Raw genomic sequence first — 17287 nt, 5'->3', positions numbered from 1 at the left:
ATGTGTTCATTGCAAAACTCACAATTGAACAAATATATATATAGTATACACTCACCGACCACTTTATTAGGTATGCCTCTACACCTACTTATTCATGCTATTATCTAATCAGCTAATCATGTGGCAGCAGTGCAATGCATACCCATGTGTATGTGTGTATGTATGTATGTGTGTGTCTGTACGTATGTGTATAATTAGTTTTATTTTTTATTTTTTATTATAATCTATGTCTTGCTGCTGTTTTTGTATTGTTTTTGTATTGTTGTACACTGGAAGCTCCTGTCACCAAGACAAATTCCTTGTATGTGTAAGCATACTTGGCAATAAAGCTGATTCTGATTCTGATTCTGACATGGTGATGACCCGTGGATAAGTGTGATTAACACATTTCCACTTCACTTTCTGTTAATTTGACATCAAGTAGAACCATTCAGGCAAACAAATCCTTTATTGTATTCGAAAAAATAATGTACTCTAGATTGCTGCTGCCGATACTTATGCTGATGAATGGATCTCTGAATGTATCCATAGCTATTGGCTCATTGTATGAGGGGTTCGAAGATAATTTTCTCTGTTCTCTCTCTCTTCCGCCTCTCCTCAGTCACCATCGATTCTCTGTACAAAGTCACTGAAGGTCGTCAATCTGACATCTTTCATCGCCATGCGGAGGGGACCTTTGATCCAAGCTGTTGTTTCACTATTTACCATGGCAACCACATGGAATCTCTGGACTTGGTTACATCAAATGCAGAGGAAGCGCGGACATGGGTGACGGGACTCAGATATCTGATGGCTGGCATCAGTGATGAAGATTCACTAGCCAAGAGACAGCGCACACATGACCAATATCCTTTACTGCAAAAGGGACTGCTGGAAGACAGGTGTTTGATAGATGAATGGATAAATGAATGGATGTATGATGGATGAATAAATATATTAAGCAGTTCTCCCAAAAAATAAAAAAGGAGATGCTCTGAAGAATATTCTCACTACTTTTTTTCCATACAGTATGTTGCAAAATTTTAGTTAAGTGACTTTATTCAAGTCAAAAATAAAGTCTAGCATCACTGAATCAACCTGAATACATTAGGTTACTCAAAAAACAAAAAACAAAAAAAACAAATTAAGTGTTTGATCAGGTAGAAATAACTTCTTAAAGTAACAATTACAGGTTACTACTTTTTATAGTGTAATTATATGAAAAAAGAGTGGCTAGAATATTCTCCAAAAATGCGTATTCTGCAGAAGAAAATAATATGGTTTGGGATGACAGGAGGATGGGTAAATAATGACACAGTTTTAATTTTGCATGGACTAATCCTTTAAAGGATGGATGGAGGGGTGGATGAATACATTAATTGATGAATGGATGGAGAGAGTAAGGGAAGGAAGGACTTGTGATTGATTTTGACATTGATTTAGACTGATTTACAAAAGAGAGAAATACAAAGAGAGCATGAGAGATGGCTCTTTGAGTCATTCTGTTAGCAGTTCAGTGCTTCAGGGAGTGTTCCTCTGCAGGGAGTTTTTTACAAAAGCACTGCCTGTCATGAAAGAAGTGGCCTTAGAGAGGGAGGAGATAAAACAAAAGAAGTGCTCATCCTCACTCATGTTTATGTCTGTTATTCTCATTAAAGAGTCGTGAGTCGTCAGGGGGCAGTCATTAAAATCTGTCATAACCTTAGATGCACAGCATATGGCCGCTGATGATTTCAGTTATGCTTTATTTCTAGACGGCTGTTACTGTGACCCATTTAATGCTTACACACTCAGGACTTGTTGATCCTTTGCTATGTCTGTTTGTACTTGAGCACAAGAGATCAGCTTGGAGTCTTTAGCTGACCATAGTTCTTTAAACTGAGGATGGTGCAAGGCAGGGCAGACTATAGGATTGCAAACATGCCCAAACAAAGGTCAGGACAGCAAAATATTTGGATGAATTTCAACATTAGGTTTGAACTGGCTCTGTAAAAAAAAAAAAAAAAAAAAAATACCAGAACTGAATGATTTTCATGACTTTCTGTTCCATTAATGATTCTTGAACATGCCATTTTCTACCAATGCTGATGGAACACTGTATTAAAATACTGAAACTACAGTGTAGACGAGTGTAGTAGAGTGTAATTATTAGCCTTTCTTTCTAGTGAATCAAAATCTGGTGAATTATGTGACACCTCATTACTACTTCACCGTGTCATGTACTTAAAGGGGTCATGACATGCCTTTTTTATTATTTTAAAATGTTCATTAAGGGTTTACTTATAATGTTGGTAAAGTTTTTGCATAATAAACAGTCATTTATTTATAAAACATTATAATTTTCAACCCTCATTCTGACCCTTTGTCAGAAACACTCAGTTTTGGTGCTGCTTCTCCTTTAAGACTTGACAGTACATGCCCACTCTTGTGATTAAATTTCTGCTCTTGACTGACCTGCTCTCTCTACTTGCCATCTCACTGCTCACCACTGCTGGGTGGGCTACGTAAGTGGTTATAGGTAAAGTAGGATTTGATGTGTTGTTGTGGAGGCATTCAGATGCAAATTTCTATCACAGTGTGACATCACAATGTGGAGGAAGTTGAAAATTAGTAGTTTTGACAGCTTGGTTTCAACAAATGCTCTTTTTGCAGTGAGGAGGAAGTTTTAAGTTCTGAAACGTATGTTTTTATAGTATGATTACCACTTAAATGTCAAAAGAACACAGAAAATTTGATTCCTCATGTCATGTCCACTTTAAGGCTTGTTAAGTGACTGATTGTTCATATGACACTGTGTAGTTTTAAGATACACATTATGAGTTTTATGCACATTTTTACCACTGTGGCATGTGTCGGTCTGCGGGAGAGTGAGAGCGGTAAGGCTCATCATCCAGTTCATAATTATCTCTAACACCTGTCTCTCATTATAGTGATGGTGGGGGGAGACTTAAAAGGCACGCCAGAGCATCAGAGTGAGAGGGAGTGATCAGAAAGCTACAGCAGTCAGAGCTTCTGAGAGTGTTACATTTACGTTTATAATGACGATTACCGTCGTATATGTGTGTGTGTGTGTGAAAAACAGCAAATTAAAGAGACTGAACTTGAATCTGCATTGTTGTCTCCTGACTCCTCCATTGCCCGAACTAAGAGGTCTGTTACAGTGGTGCTGAGAACCTGGCTTTGGAGGAGAACACTGCTATGGAGTCTTCAGGGAAGTCTTCAAGACCCTCACCAGTATCCAGCAGTCCCAACACCATGCCCTCATGGAGGTATGCCAGGAGCAGGAACAATGCTTCCAAGTCCTGCTCCAGGCACAAGCGGAGGACCGGCAGGTGGTCCAGAGCCTGATCACCAGGGAGAGGGCTGGCACTGCGACCTCCTCGGTGCACGTCTCACCGGTGGCCCTTACAAAAATGGGGCCAAACGACGATCTGGAGGCCTTCCTCGACCTCTTTGAGAAAACCGCGGAGGTTTAGAGGTGGCCTCCCAATCAGTGGGCGGCCCGTCTGTTGTCCCTACTCTCTGGGGAGGCGCAGCTGGCGGCACAACAACTCCCCGCTGCCAGCCTCCTGGATTACAATCACCTGATGAAGGCCATCCAGCAACGGGTCGGTCAGACCCCGGAGCAGAGTCGGCAGCTCTTCTGCTCATTGACCTTCGGGAAGCATGGACGCCCATTTGCCTTTGCGCAGCAGCTCCGTGACGCCTGCCGGAAATGGCTGCTGGTGGGGGGAACCCGCGGCGTCGTGGAATTGGTCGATCTGGTGGTACTGGAGGCGTTCATCTCCCAACTCCCCCGAGGCATGTCTGAGTGGGTCCAGTGCCACCGCCCGGCATCGTTGGAGGGAGCCGTCCAGCTGGCAGAGGACTACATGGCGGTGTTCCCAGGAGGCGGCAAAGCAGTCTCTTCTCTCTCTTCTCTCTCTCCACCCCCTGTGCCTCATGTTCCCTCCCCTCCCCCCCGTTCCCCTCACTCCTGCCCAGTTCCAGCTCCTCGGAGGTGGGGAGGCCCGCCCAAACCCCAGCCCCGGTCCAGAGGACCCTCTGTCCCCTTCTGTCTCTCCTACCCCCCCGTCTCTCTCCGCTATCCCCTCCAGGTTGGCGAGACTGCCCCCACGAGTACAGAAGGAAGACCTGGGCCGGTCTGCTGGAGCTGCGGTGAAACCGGACACAGCTAGGAGCGGTGTCCAGTAATGGAGGTGGGGACACTGGTTCAAATTCCCAATGCTCCACAGGCTGCCCCCGATCGGGCAGGGGCGGTAAGGATAAAAGGGGATACACATCAAGCTTTGGTGGATACAGGTTGTTCTCAAACCTTGATCCACCAACGCTTGGTGCAAGGCTGGGCGTTGGATAAAAATAAACTGGTGAGGGTGAGGTGTGTGCATGGTGACATTCACAGGTATCCGGTGGTTACAACTGAGATACAATTCAGGGGAAAAATGCATAGAGTCGAGGCCGCGGTTAATCCCCGCCTCACCCATCCACTAATTCTGGGAACCAGTTGGCCCAGTTTTAAAAATCTATTGAGGGTAATATGTGTGGATGGGTCCTGAAAAGTAGTGGTGCGGGGGTGATGTGCGATACTATGGCTGGTGAGGCGGTGCCAGGGCCGTCAATGTCGGCTCTGCGTCAGGATGACGCAGACGAGGGAATTCCCGTTCTCAGGTGCTTCCCTGAGGGGGATTTCCCTCTGGAGCAGTCGCGTGACGAGTCCCTCAAGCACGCCTTCAACCAATTGAAAGTAATTGATGGTCAACAGCTCCAGCCTGGTGTTGCGCTCACATACCCATACTTTTCTATTATTAAAGAGCAGTTGTATCGAGTGACGCAGGACACTCAAACCAAAGAGAATACAACTCAGCTGTTAGTACCAAATAGCCGTCGGGAAACACTCTTCCAGGTGGCTCACTATAATCCAATGGCTGGCCACTTAGGTCACGAAAAGACTTTGAACTGTATAATGGCCCGTTACTTTTGGCCGGGCATTCACGGGGACGCTCGCAAGTGGTGTGCGGCGTGCCGCGAATGTCAGTTGGTAAATCAACCGGCCACCCCAAAAGCGTCATTGCGCCCATTGCCGTTGATCGAGATCCCCTTCGAGAGAATTAGCATGGATCTCGTCGGGCCATTAGAATGGACTGCACACAGACATCGCTTTGTATTAGTTCTGGTGGACTATGCAACGCGATATCCTGAAGCAGTGCCTCTACGCAACATCTCAGCACGTAGTGTTGCAGAGGCACTCTTCAAAATTATCTCCCGAGTGGGGATTCCAAAGGAAATCCTCACTGATCAAGGCACAACATTCATGTCACGTACACTACGAGGACTATACGAATTATTAGGCATTAAGTCGATTCGCACCAGCGTTTGTCACCAGCAAACCGATGGGTTGGTCGAATGATTTAATAAGACCTTAAAAAACATGATTCGTAAGTTCGTACACGAAGATGCTAAAAACTGGGATAAGTGGCTCGAACCCCTGCTGTTTGCAGTACGAGAGGTCCCGCAAGCCTCCACCGGGTTTTCCCCGTTTGAGCTACTGTATGGGCACCGGCCGCGCGGCGTGCTTAACGTCATATGGGAAGCTTGGGAGGAAGGACCTTTGAATAGTAAAAATCAAATTAAATACGTTCTTGACCTTAGAGTAAAACTCCACACTTTGGGGCAAGTAACACAGAAGAATTTGCTCCAAGTGTCCAAATTTGACGCATATCCAATGCCGCGAATTGACGAGTTACTCGATCGGTTGGGCACGGCTCAATTTTACTTGACGTTGGACTTAACGAAGGGTTAATGGCAGATCCCTTTAATGTCAATGTCCCGAGAAAAGACGGCTTTTTCCACACTGTTCGGATTACACCAATTTGTGACTCTTCCGTTTGGTTTGTTCGGAGCCCCAGCCACGTTTCAGTGCCTTATAAACAAGGTCCTCAGACCGCACACGGCATATGCTGCCACATATCTAAATGACATCATCATTTACAGTAATGATTGGCAGTGACATATGCAACATCTGAGGGCGGTCCTGAGAGCGCTGAGACAGGCGGGACTCACGGCCAACCCGAAGAAGTGCGCAATTGGGTGGGTGGAAGTTAGGTATCTGGGGTTCCACTAGGGTTACGGGCAGGTGCGTCCACAGGTTGACAAAACCGCAACGATCACAGCCTGCCTGGCGCGCAAGACCAAAAAGGGGGTAAGGCAGTTTTTGGGGCTGGCTGGCTACTACCGAAGGTTTGTGCTTAGTTATTCTGATGTCACCAGCCCGCTGACTGACCTTACTAAAAAGGGGGCTCCCAATCTGGTCCAGTGGACAGAGTTGTGCCAACAGGCCTTCCTTAAGGTAAAGTCCGCACTGTGTGGGGGGCCGCTTTTACATGCACCTGATTTCTCTCTCTCCTTTATTTTGCAGACTGATGCATCTGACAGGGGGCTGGGCATGGTGCTCTCGCAGGAGGTGGGAGGGAAGGAACGGCCAGTGCTATTTGTTAGTCGCAAGCTCTCCTTCAGGGAGACAAAATATAGTACCATTGAGAAGGAGTGTCTTGCGATTAAGTGGGCTGATCTTACCCTCCGCTACTACCTGCTGGGGTGAGCCTTTGCCCTCTGTTCCGATCATGCTCCTCTGCAGTGGTTCCACCGCATGAAGGATACTAACGCGCAGATCACCCTTTGGTATCTGGCTCTCCAGCCCTTTAAATTCAAGGTGGTCCACAGACCGGGGGCGCAGATGGTTGTAGCTGACTTTCTCTCCAGAAATGGGGGGGGGGGGTAGGCAGGCTGGATGTTGCCCCGGCCTGAGTCAGCAGTGGGGGCATGTGGCATGGGGGGCGTAGTCATGTGTCGGTCTGTGGGAGAGAGAGAGAGCGGTAAGGCTCGTCACCCGGTTCTTAATTATCCCTAACACCAGTCTCTCATTATAGTGATGGCGGAGGGAGACTTAAAAGGCATGCCAGATCATCAGAGAGAGAGAGAGTGACCAGAAAGCTACAGCAGTCAGAGCTTCTGAGAGTGTTACATTTACGTTTATAATGACGGTTACCGTCATATGTGTGTGTGTGAAAAACGGCAAATTAAAGAGACTGACCTTGAATCTGCTTCGTTGTCTCCTGACTCCTCCATTGCCCGAACTAAGAGATCTGCTACAACCACATTTACCAAATGTACCACATACTAAACACATTTTATTTTATTTTATCATATCTCATAAGAGTGATCTCATGATTTATTTCCAAATATTTGTTTCTCAAAAGCACTAAAAGAATCATTAATAGAATTGTTAAGAAACTTGAATCTTTAAACTCCTTAAGATTCTCAGGCTTATTGACCATATATACATGATCTTTTTATCACACATACTCACACTGAGCCATACTGGCACACAGGGATATACTGTACATTTAAGCACACACACTATCAAAGACATGCTTAAAAGATCAAAGAGAATGGATTAACATTAAATGACATGTTATAGAAAAAAGATGGTCCTCGTCATACAGCTCTAGTGAAAAGTTAATGCCCCTCTGGTTAGCTTCCTAATCGCTCTGCTATTACCTGAATTGACTGCAGAATTTGGTTGACTTTCAAAGTCAATAAGCCTCTGACTCATTACCTTTTAGTCACAGAAATGCTGGCTCACTTTCCTGCCTCTTATTACATTTATCTTAGTCAGCTTTGTCAGAGCTGATTGAGCCCTGCAAAGAGAAAAAGATTAGATGATCCACTTATGATGACACACAGGCAAAAAAGGAAAAGACCATTGTTCCTAATTAGGTTTCTGTTACATTGGAACCATATTATGTTGCCTCGTGTTGTTACCCCTTTTCAAGAATATTGTTTGGTAGCTTTGTTTTGCAGTTTCATTGTTATGCTTGGAGCTGGTGGTCTTTTTTCTTAACTTCACTGTACGTGGATGAAGCAGACGTTTGAAGAGGCTGATAAGAATGGGGATGGTTTACTGAACATCGAGGAGATCTACCAGCTTTTACACAAGATGAACGTCAACTTGCCTCGCAGGAAAGTCAAACAGATGTTCCAGGTATGAAATATGGAAGTCTCTAAATGTTTCTGATAAGTTGATGAATCATGTCCGGTCTCTGCATTTCCTTCCCAGCAAAGGTCCGGATAATACGTAGCTACATGGTGTCAGTAGTCATATGGCTATGAAATTATATAATATATATTTTTGAATAGTTTTTATAACTGATTCACATTTCAGACAGATAAAGATAGTTTCACTTTGCTTCATTTTTCTTTTCTACAGTGTTTAAGCAAAAGATGGCAGTATCTGTAGCAGGGTCTCCGCTACTATTGTTAAAATAACTGCACCTGCAACTATGTACAGTAAATCAGGCTTTATGCTGCGCCTCATGTCATGTGGAGAGCAGGAATAAGCGCGTAGCGCTAGACGCGCTTAATTCCCGTTCTAGAGAGAAATATTTCTCTCTAGCATGGAACGCGCTATTCCCACTCTGTGCGCATGTATTCGCATGCTTACACAATCACTTAGCCAAGCCAGGTGTCAGATAACTAGCACAAAGATTTAGATCTCGGTCCGGATTGAAGTGTCATTCGGTCCGGATCCAGACCGGAGTCCGCCTATTGAGAACCCTTGATGTACGGTCTCTTTTCATTGGTTACGACTCATTTTAGAATAAGTTCATTACAAATTCAGTCAGTAGTTCCATTTCTTTGTAGAAAATGTTATTTAATTTTGGCTTGACCTGTTCCCTAAAGGTAGGGTACAAATAGTTTTTTAAGTCCAGTGTTATTTTCGTTGTAGTCTTGGTTCAGTAGAGCTGTGGTAACTTTATTATGTGTCATCACTTTATGATTAATGTGTCTTAAATCATAATTCTCCCTTTTTGCTTCAGTTAATCCAGAGTTTCTGGGAACAAAAAACTTCAATTTGATCTATTACTGAGAAGTAGTAGTTTTCCTTGACAGAAAGAGTGAGAAAGCAAGAATTGGGAAGAAAAGGAAGGAATTTTTGAACTTTTGTTGTTGTCCAATAAGATCTATTGAAAGAGTTGAGACTTAACCTACTGTATAAGTTGTTTTAGACTAGACACAAAAGTAACTCACCATTTTTACTGCATAGGACTTCCTTTTATGAATAATTGTAGTAGTTGTAAAAATCCCCTAACAGTGCATCGTATTTCAATGCAGACACTGTGCCTTATTCACTGACCACTTGCAATCCAGCATAAGCAGACGCTAAATGAGCTGGAATAGTACTGCACCGTGAGCATTTAAATGAAGTCAATGGGCCTCATTCATGAAACTTTCGTAAATATATGAGTAAATTAGGAGTAATTTTCACATTAAATGGACCTTCCCGAAAACTTTCCGATGTATTCACAAACGCTTCATAGTTCCCAGATTTGTTAGTAAAACGTGTGTATGTTAGTTAATTTCAAACATTCTTAAAGAGGGGGCATGTGCACGTTCATTCACAATTATCATAATCAACGCCCATGAAATCGCCATATACAGTAAGGAAGGCACCAGACTCGCTAGTAAATGCTTTTGTCATGTGTATTTTGTAGATTCATGTCTTTTATTTTGAAATGTTTAGTTCCTGTTTCCCTTGTCATGTGATTTCTGTTTTCCCTCCATGTTCATGTGTCATGTTTTCATTGGTTTATTGTTTAATTATCTTGTTATCAGTTCTGTTTGTTCATTGGTTTATGTTCCCCCATGTCCATGTATTTAAGCCTCATGTTTTCCATTGTGTCTTGGTCAAGTATTGAATGTGAATGTGAGTGTAGAAGTTTATGTCAGGCCACATTTATTGTCCAGTCAAGTTTTTGTCACGTTTTTAGTCAAGCCATGTTCATTTTTATATTTAGTTAGGGTTTTTGGATTTCACATTCTGTAAATAAAACTGCACTTGGGTTCTCATCATCTTCGTCTTCATCATCATTGCCAGCAGCCAGCACACGTTACAGCTTTTAACATCTATGCGGAACAGTAATGAAATAGTTTTTATGAATAAAGTGCATTCACATCATAAAATTTTGATTTAGCGGGGCATGGGTAGCTCAGTGGTAAAAGACGCTGGCTACCACCCCTGGAGTTCGCTAGTTCGATTCCCAGGGTGTGCTGAGTGACTCCAGCCAGGCCTCCTAAGCAACCAAATTGGCCCGGTTGCTAGAGAGGGTAGAGGCACATGGGGTAACCTCCTCATGGTCGCTATAATGTGGTTCGTTCTTGGTGGGGCGCGTGGTGAGTTGAGCGCAGATGCCGCGGTGGATGGCATGAAGACACGCGCTATGTATCCGTGGTAACGCGCTCAACAAGCCACGTGATAAGATGCGTGGGTTGATGGTCTCAGACGCGGAGGCAACTGGGATTCATCCTCCGCCACCCGGATTGAGGCGAATCACTATGCGACCACGAGGACTTAAAAGTGCACTGGGAATTCAATCCACGCATCTTATCACATGGCTTGTTGAGCGCGTCACTAGCGTGGAGACCTAGCATGTGTGGAGGTTTCACGCTATTCTCCACGGCATACATGCACTACTCACCATGCCCCCCACCGAGAGCCAGAACCACATTATGGCAGCCACGAGGAGGTTAACCCAACGTGACTCTACCCACACTAGCAACCGGGTCAATTGGTTGCTTAGGAAGGCTGACTGGAGTCTCTCAACACGTTCTGGATTCGAACTTGCGACTCCAGGTGTGGTAGTCAGCGTCTTTACTTGCTGAGCTACCCAGGCCCACCAACTAACCTTTTGAAATTACGAAAACTTTCATGAATCCCAGAATTTACATCAGAACAGCATTTACGAACGATTTACATAAAAAAATCGTTCTGCTCCTGTTTCATGAATGAGGCTTATTGACTTTATTTTCTGTGCAAACATGCCTCCTTTTTTTTTATAAAAAGGTTTATTGTGTCTCATTCACAAACTTCAGAGCTTTTTGTCTAGTGCAGTTAAAATCAAGCTATAGCCACCCACAGAAAGCAGACTGTAAACAGAATTTTATTTAAAAGGGATGTTTGTGTACATTTTTGTTGATCAGTGCTGCACTAATTCATCAAATGATGATCAAATGATGGAGAAAAGCATTATAACTGGACTTATGTCCAGATGTGCGGCATATTCGAGTGCACTTTCTGCATTTTAAAGAGCTGATTCAGGTGCCTGGATCACAGTCGTGAAGCAATGCTGTACATTTTTGCAGAATGTGGCAGTCAGCTCTATGCTTCAAGATCGGGTATTGCACTGTGCAAATTGTGTTCAGCACAAAATTTTGTATGTATTTTTGCATAATTTATTAAAAAAATAAAATAAAAAAGGTACTAAAACAAAAGCAGCATGTGCAATTAAACAACACTATCAGGAGGTGCAATTCACTCATTAAAACACAAAAAACTAAAACAAAATCTTGTTGCACTGTAAATTCTGTCTTGGATATTTTCCTGATAAAATTGAAACTTTGTAATGCAGCACTTTAGTGCTACTGTCTCGTTAAGATGAATCGCTTATGTTGTATTCTTCCTCGTTTTATAAGTCGTTTTGGATAGAAGTGTCTGCTAAATTAATAAATGTAAAATGTAAATTCAATTTAGTCAATCGCCCTCATTGTGTCCTAAATCCACATTTGCTCTCTTTCTCTCTGTACGATGAAACAGGAAGCAGATACTGATGACCAGCAGGGCACATTGACGTTTGAGGAGTTCACAGTCTTCTATAAGATGATGTCTTTGAGACGAGATCTCTTTCTTTTGCTCATGTGCTTTAGTGAAAAGAAGGATCACCTGACCGCAGAGGATTTTGGCAACTTTCTGCGTGTGGAACAAAAGGTCAGAGGTCAATCTAATATCATGTCCTGACCAAAACAGATCTTTTACACGGTCCCAATCCATAATGTTCCTACTGAAAAGACCAATGTAGCTGGTCACCAGCATATTTTGCAATTTGCATGCTGGTTTCCACAAGACATCTTAAAGAGATTCACCCAAAAATTTACATTTTGTCATCTAAGTTGTTGTTTTTTTCATCAGGGATGCCCCATCCTCATTCTCTCCATTCAACCATATTTATGTGTCATATTTATATTGATCCTATGTTAACATTCTCATCCAGAAGTGAAGCTTGAATCCATGTTAAGGGCTTGTAGTACACTCATGTACCAATGGTCATGCTTGTTCTGGGTGTTTTCATGCTTTTATAAATATACAGGATTATAATAGACACATCTCCCTGTGCTTTGCGTGGTGTGCTTGAAATATAAATCCCATCAGATGCATCCCGTCTGATGTTCCGTAACCGCTTCTGATGTCTCACATACTCACGGTCTTAGCTTCTTAGCTCATGTATATTGCTCTCTCCTATCAGTTTTTTCCCCCCTTAATTACATTTTTGATTCTGTCCTTTTATTCACTATATAGCCATGTTGGTTTTGGGCCTGTGTAAGAAAGATTTGGGACAGTTTATGGAACTGTCACCTGGCCTATTAGGCCAGTGCTGCATTATCACTATGTCTTGCATTTATTGATCTTGCTTATGTCTTCATCAATCATGTTAAACACGGTTTAACATGTTTTTTTTTTCTTTTTTCTTTTTAGCAATTCATTTTATTTACAAACCTTCTCATTTACAGGCCACCTGGAACATTTCACTGTGTTGTGCATTTCTCCCTTTATTAAAAGCCTTCTTTGCCTATTTCATTTCAATATCTGCCTGAGCTCTTGGGTAGTCTTTGTGAATCCGAGAGTGAAAAGCTCTGGCTCTCTATCAACCATTATAATGGCCTTCCAGCTGAGGTTATGAACAGCCCCAGTGTGATGCTAAAAAAGCCTTGCTGTGCCCGTGCTCTCTCTCGCTCTGCTCTCACATGGGCCATGAAGCCCTGGGGGAAGTAGTGAAAAGAGGGAAAGGGTACAGACAAAACAGAAGAATGGAGTCATATAGTGGCAAAATGGCAGTTGTTTGTTTTGTGTGTTTTTTTTGTGATCTTAGTTTTAGAGGAGGTGACCCTCAGAGACTTAATGATTGACATGTTATGGATCCTATCTGGTGACATGAGGCTGACCCGCTCTATTCATTGCTTCTTTGCCTCTTTGCAGATGTCTAATGTGACCCCAGAGTACTGTCTGGACATAATCAATAAGTTTGAAGTCTTAGAGGAGAACAAGCAGAAAGGAGTTCTTGGAATTGAAGGTGAGAATTATGTGTTGCTCTCTTTATTAGCCTCACTTCTTTCTTTTCTTCTCTATTTCCCCACTTTTCTCTCAGAAAACCTGCCAGAATGTCAGAAAAACTAGACCCATACTATTCTTGCTCATGTGTTTAGTAAAATCATTTTAATTATGTTATAACCATGAAAGGTAAATTGACCCATTTTCATTTAAGGCTAGAGCTAATCTTAGAAAAGCACAAATCCAACATCAATAGAGGTTATGAAAGGCATTGTTCATCCTGAAATGATTAAACAGCGACAAGTGAACAGAGGTTAGCTGAAAGACTGAAGAAATTGTGTTAAAAGCAAGTTTACCATTTTTGTTTTTTTATAACAATTCACAATAAGGTTGTATATGTAACTTTATTTAATGCAATAGTTAACCATTATATTGAATAGTTATGAAACAAATGAACAATAAATGTTTACATATACTAATGCATTTTAAACATATAAAGTCATATATGGTAACATTAGTTAATGTATTATGAACTAATATGAACAAGCAATACTGTAAAAAGTGATAACTTGCAAAACCTAACCCTTAAAATTTGTTTGCAATTTAGACAAGTTTAACAATATTTTTGACTTCAAATCAAACCAGTTAATTTAGATGCCATCACGTGAAGCACTTTTTTAAGTTAATATTTTCTTAGTGAATGAACAACAGTATATTTAATATTTAAAGAAATATTACAGGTTCAAAACAAGTTAAAGGGATGGTTCACGCAAAATTGGCAATTCTGTCATCATTTACTCACCCTAATGCCATTTCAGATGTGCATGACTTTCTTTCTTCAGCAGAACACAAACAAAGATTTTTAGAAGAATATCTCAGCTCTGCAAGTCCTCAAAATGCAAGTGAATGGTGACCAAAATTTCAAGCTCCAAAATGCACATAAAGGCAGCATAAATGTAATCCATAAGACTCCAGTGGTTAAATCTATGTTTTCAGAAGCGATATGATAGGTGTGGGTGAGAAACAGATCAATATTTAAGTCTTCCTGCCCAGTAGGTGGCGATATGCACAAAGAATGTGAATTGCCAAAACAAAAAAAAAGAATGTGAAAGTGAAAGTGGAGATTGATAATAAAAAAGGACTTACATTTTTGTCTCTTTCTCACCTACACTTATCATATATACTGTAGTTTTTGAAGATACTTTATGGATTTAATCACTGGAGTTGTATGGATTACTTTTATGCTGCCTTTATGTCCTTTTGGAGCTTCAAAATTTTGATACCCATTCGTAAGCACTGTATGGACCTACAGAGCTGAAATATTCTTCTAAAAATCTTAGTTTGTGTTCAGCAAAACAAAGAAAGTCATACACATCTGGGATGGCATGAGGGTAAGTAAATGATGAGAGCATTTTCATTTTTGGGTGAACTATCCCTTTACAGCATTTGTTGATTACCACAAAAAATAATTTCGACTTGTCCGTCCTTTTCTTTAAAAAAAAGCAAAAGTCAAGGTTACTGTGAGGCACTTACAATGGAAGTGAATGGGTAAAATTTTTGGAGAGTTTAAAGGCAGAAATGTGAAGCTTATAATTTTATAAAAGTGCTTACATTTGGTAGTTTTGCAGTTTACTGTGTTATGTCGTCATCAGGGTTGGGAGGGTTACTTTTGAAATGTATTCCACTACAGATTACAGAATACATGCTGTAAAATGTAATTTGTAATGTATTCCGTTAGATTACTCAAGGTCAGTAACGTATTCCAAATACTTTGGATTACTTCTTCAGCACTGGTAGATTTTTTTCACTTGTTTTGACTATAAAAACTCTGTCAGTACAGTAAGACAAAATGCACATGTTAAAAATACATTCCCTGAAAAACAAAATATCTTATGCAGTGTTGTTTCTAAAACAAGATCAGTCAATTTGATCTTGTTTTAAGGATTTTTAGATATTTTTACAGGAAAACAATACAAAAATTATTATCAAGAATACGATTTTTGCCCTAATATCAAAGGTCTTACTAGAAAAAAAGAAATTATGATCCAACGCGAATTTTCTTGATAACAAAATATGATTGTGCCTGGTAACGTGCATGTAAAATGGCTAGAAATAGCATTTTAGCTTAACGTAAAGCTGACAATTTACACAAGGTTTATTTCTATTTCTTCTGCTCCAAACTTACTTCAGACTTACTTCTCTGTCTGCTCATATGAATGTAACACATCATAAGAAAGTGTTTCACCGCTGTTCAAATGCACTTTGGATCGCATCATTTATATGTATAAATGTTTTCCATCTGAATGGACTAAATATTAAATGAAACAAATAACAATAAAATGCAAAGTAATCTCTTCAGTAATCAAAATACTTTTTTGAATGTAACTGTATTCTAAATACCAATGATTTAAATTGTAACTGTAGTGGAATACAGTTACTTATATTTTTTATTTTAAATGCATAATCCCGTTACATGTATTTTGTTACTCCCCAACCCTGGTCGTCATGGCAACCAAGTCGTTAAATTGGATATAACGTTACATGAAGAAAGGTTAGTAAGCGATTTTATGACAAATCAATGTTAACACGCATATTGTTTATGTCTTGTGGCTATACTTTTGAAACAGTGAGTATTTTAACGTTTACAGATTGACCCCATTCACTTCCATTGTAAGTGCCTCATTGTAGCCCAGATTTTTAGTTTTTTAAAGAAAAGCAGGGACGAAATTAATTTTCATGGTAGCAGCATTATGCTACAAATGCTGTCGGTTGAGCTTAACTGGTATTGAACCTGGAATATTCCTTGAACATAGAATCCTAATCAAGACTAATAAATACTTGCAAAAACTGTTCATTGTTAATTCTTGTACATTATCCCTTACTTACAGCAATATCACTAATGGCCTACCCTGCAAAATTTTTGGACTGTGTGAGTCCATAACTGAGGCAGAAAGTGTGTGTGTGTGTGTGTGTGTTTTTTTAATTCTAAAGTAGAAAGTGGCACTGGCCAATCTCTCTTCCCTTAAGCTAAATAAGACACAGGGGCTCTGTTCAGCTCGGCTTTTGACTAGAGCTGTTTGACCCTAACTGCTCTGTGTGACCCTAAATAATTCTCCAGACAGACATGAGTGTGAGAGAGAAAAGTGCATCCATTGATCCATCCATCGATGTGTTGACTGATTATTGAGCTTTGAAAAGACATTGTGCCAGTATTTTTGTTGGGGTTTTCTTTGTTTTTAATTTGTAGCAACATATAATATAGTAGATAATACAATAGTCTCAAATAGTGTGAACCATTACCAATTTGTTCTCTGTCTATTCCCACCATCTAGGCTTCACCAACTACATGCGCAGCCCTGTCTGTGATGTGTTCAACCCTCAACACAACGAGGTTAATCAGGACATGGATCAGCCTCTGTATAACTATTTCATAGCATCTTCCCACAATACCTATCTGACCGGAGACCAGCTGCTGTCCCACTCCAAGACGGATATGTACGCCTGGGTGCTGCAGGCCGGCTGCCGCTGTGTCGAGGGTAAGAAAACACTTATGGCTGTATTTCTGTCCATTGATCCAACCATTTCTTGTAGTAAAATCATGTACATTTCATGTTTTTTTATGAGCCCTGTGTGTAACTCTAGCTCTGTGTTATGTGTGTTTTTCAGTGGACTGTTGGGACGGTCCAGACGGGGAGCCCATGGTCCAGCACGGCTACACTCTCACCTCCAAGATCACCTTTAAATCTGTCATTGAGACCATCAACAAATACGCCTTTGTAAACAATGAGTAAGTAATTAGAATGTGTTCATTTTTTCTTAGTTGTTTATGATTAGTCATTTGTTAAAGATGATAAAAACGATCACAATTTTGTTCGTAGCTTTAAAAATGAAATAGTAGGGAAAAATTAAAGACATTTAATTCTCATTAAAAGCATATGTTTTTTTGTTTTGTTTTTATTTTTAAGTATACTAGGTAATTTTGAACTTAAAAATTTAACACCTAGAAACAAATAGTGCTGTTTACAGATATTTTAAAAGTCATGAAGACTCTGATAAGATGAAAATGCCAGTCATATCAGTGGCCTAGAAAAAGCTATTTTATTTAACATACGGGTGGTTCCCATTCATGGTGGCCAGCATGTTGAGATA

The 17287-nt window shown here is 40.9% G+C and overlaps 1 protein-coding gene across 1 annotated transcript in view; it reads left to right on the top strand.

The window, feature by feature from the left end:
• Positions 1-17287, top strand: part of LOC127456374 (1-phosphatidylinositol 4,5-bisphosphate phosphodiesterase eta-1-like) — a 95553-nt gene that overhangs the window by 41913 nt on the left and 36353 nt on the right. The window contains exons 3-8 of the mRNA XM_051724827.1: positions 602-845; positions 7891-8020; positions 11630-11800; positions 13067-13160; positions 16471-16674; positions 16805-16925. Coding sequence (XP_051580787.1) covers positions 602-845; positions 7891-8020; positions 11630-11800; positions 13067-13160; positions 16471-16674; positions 16805-16925 — 964 coding nt within the window. The remainder of the gene's footprint in view (positions 1-601; positions 846-7890; positions 8021-11629; positions 11801-13066; positions 13161-16470; positions 16675-16804; positions 16926-17287) is intronic.

This window comes from Myxocyprinus asiaticus, chromosome 18 (assembly GCF_019703515.2).
Source record: "Myxocyprinus asiaticus isolate MX2 ecotype Aquarium Trade chromosome 18, UBuf_Myxa_2, whole genome shotgun sequence".
Lineage (NCBI taxonomy): Eukaryota > Metazoa > Chordata > Actinopteri > Cypriniformes > Catostomidae > Myxocyprinus > Myxocyprinus asiaticus.
Note: the sequence above shows the minus strand (reverse complement) of the source record. Positions and strands in the feature narration are given on the sequence as shown.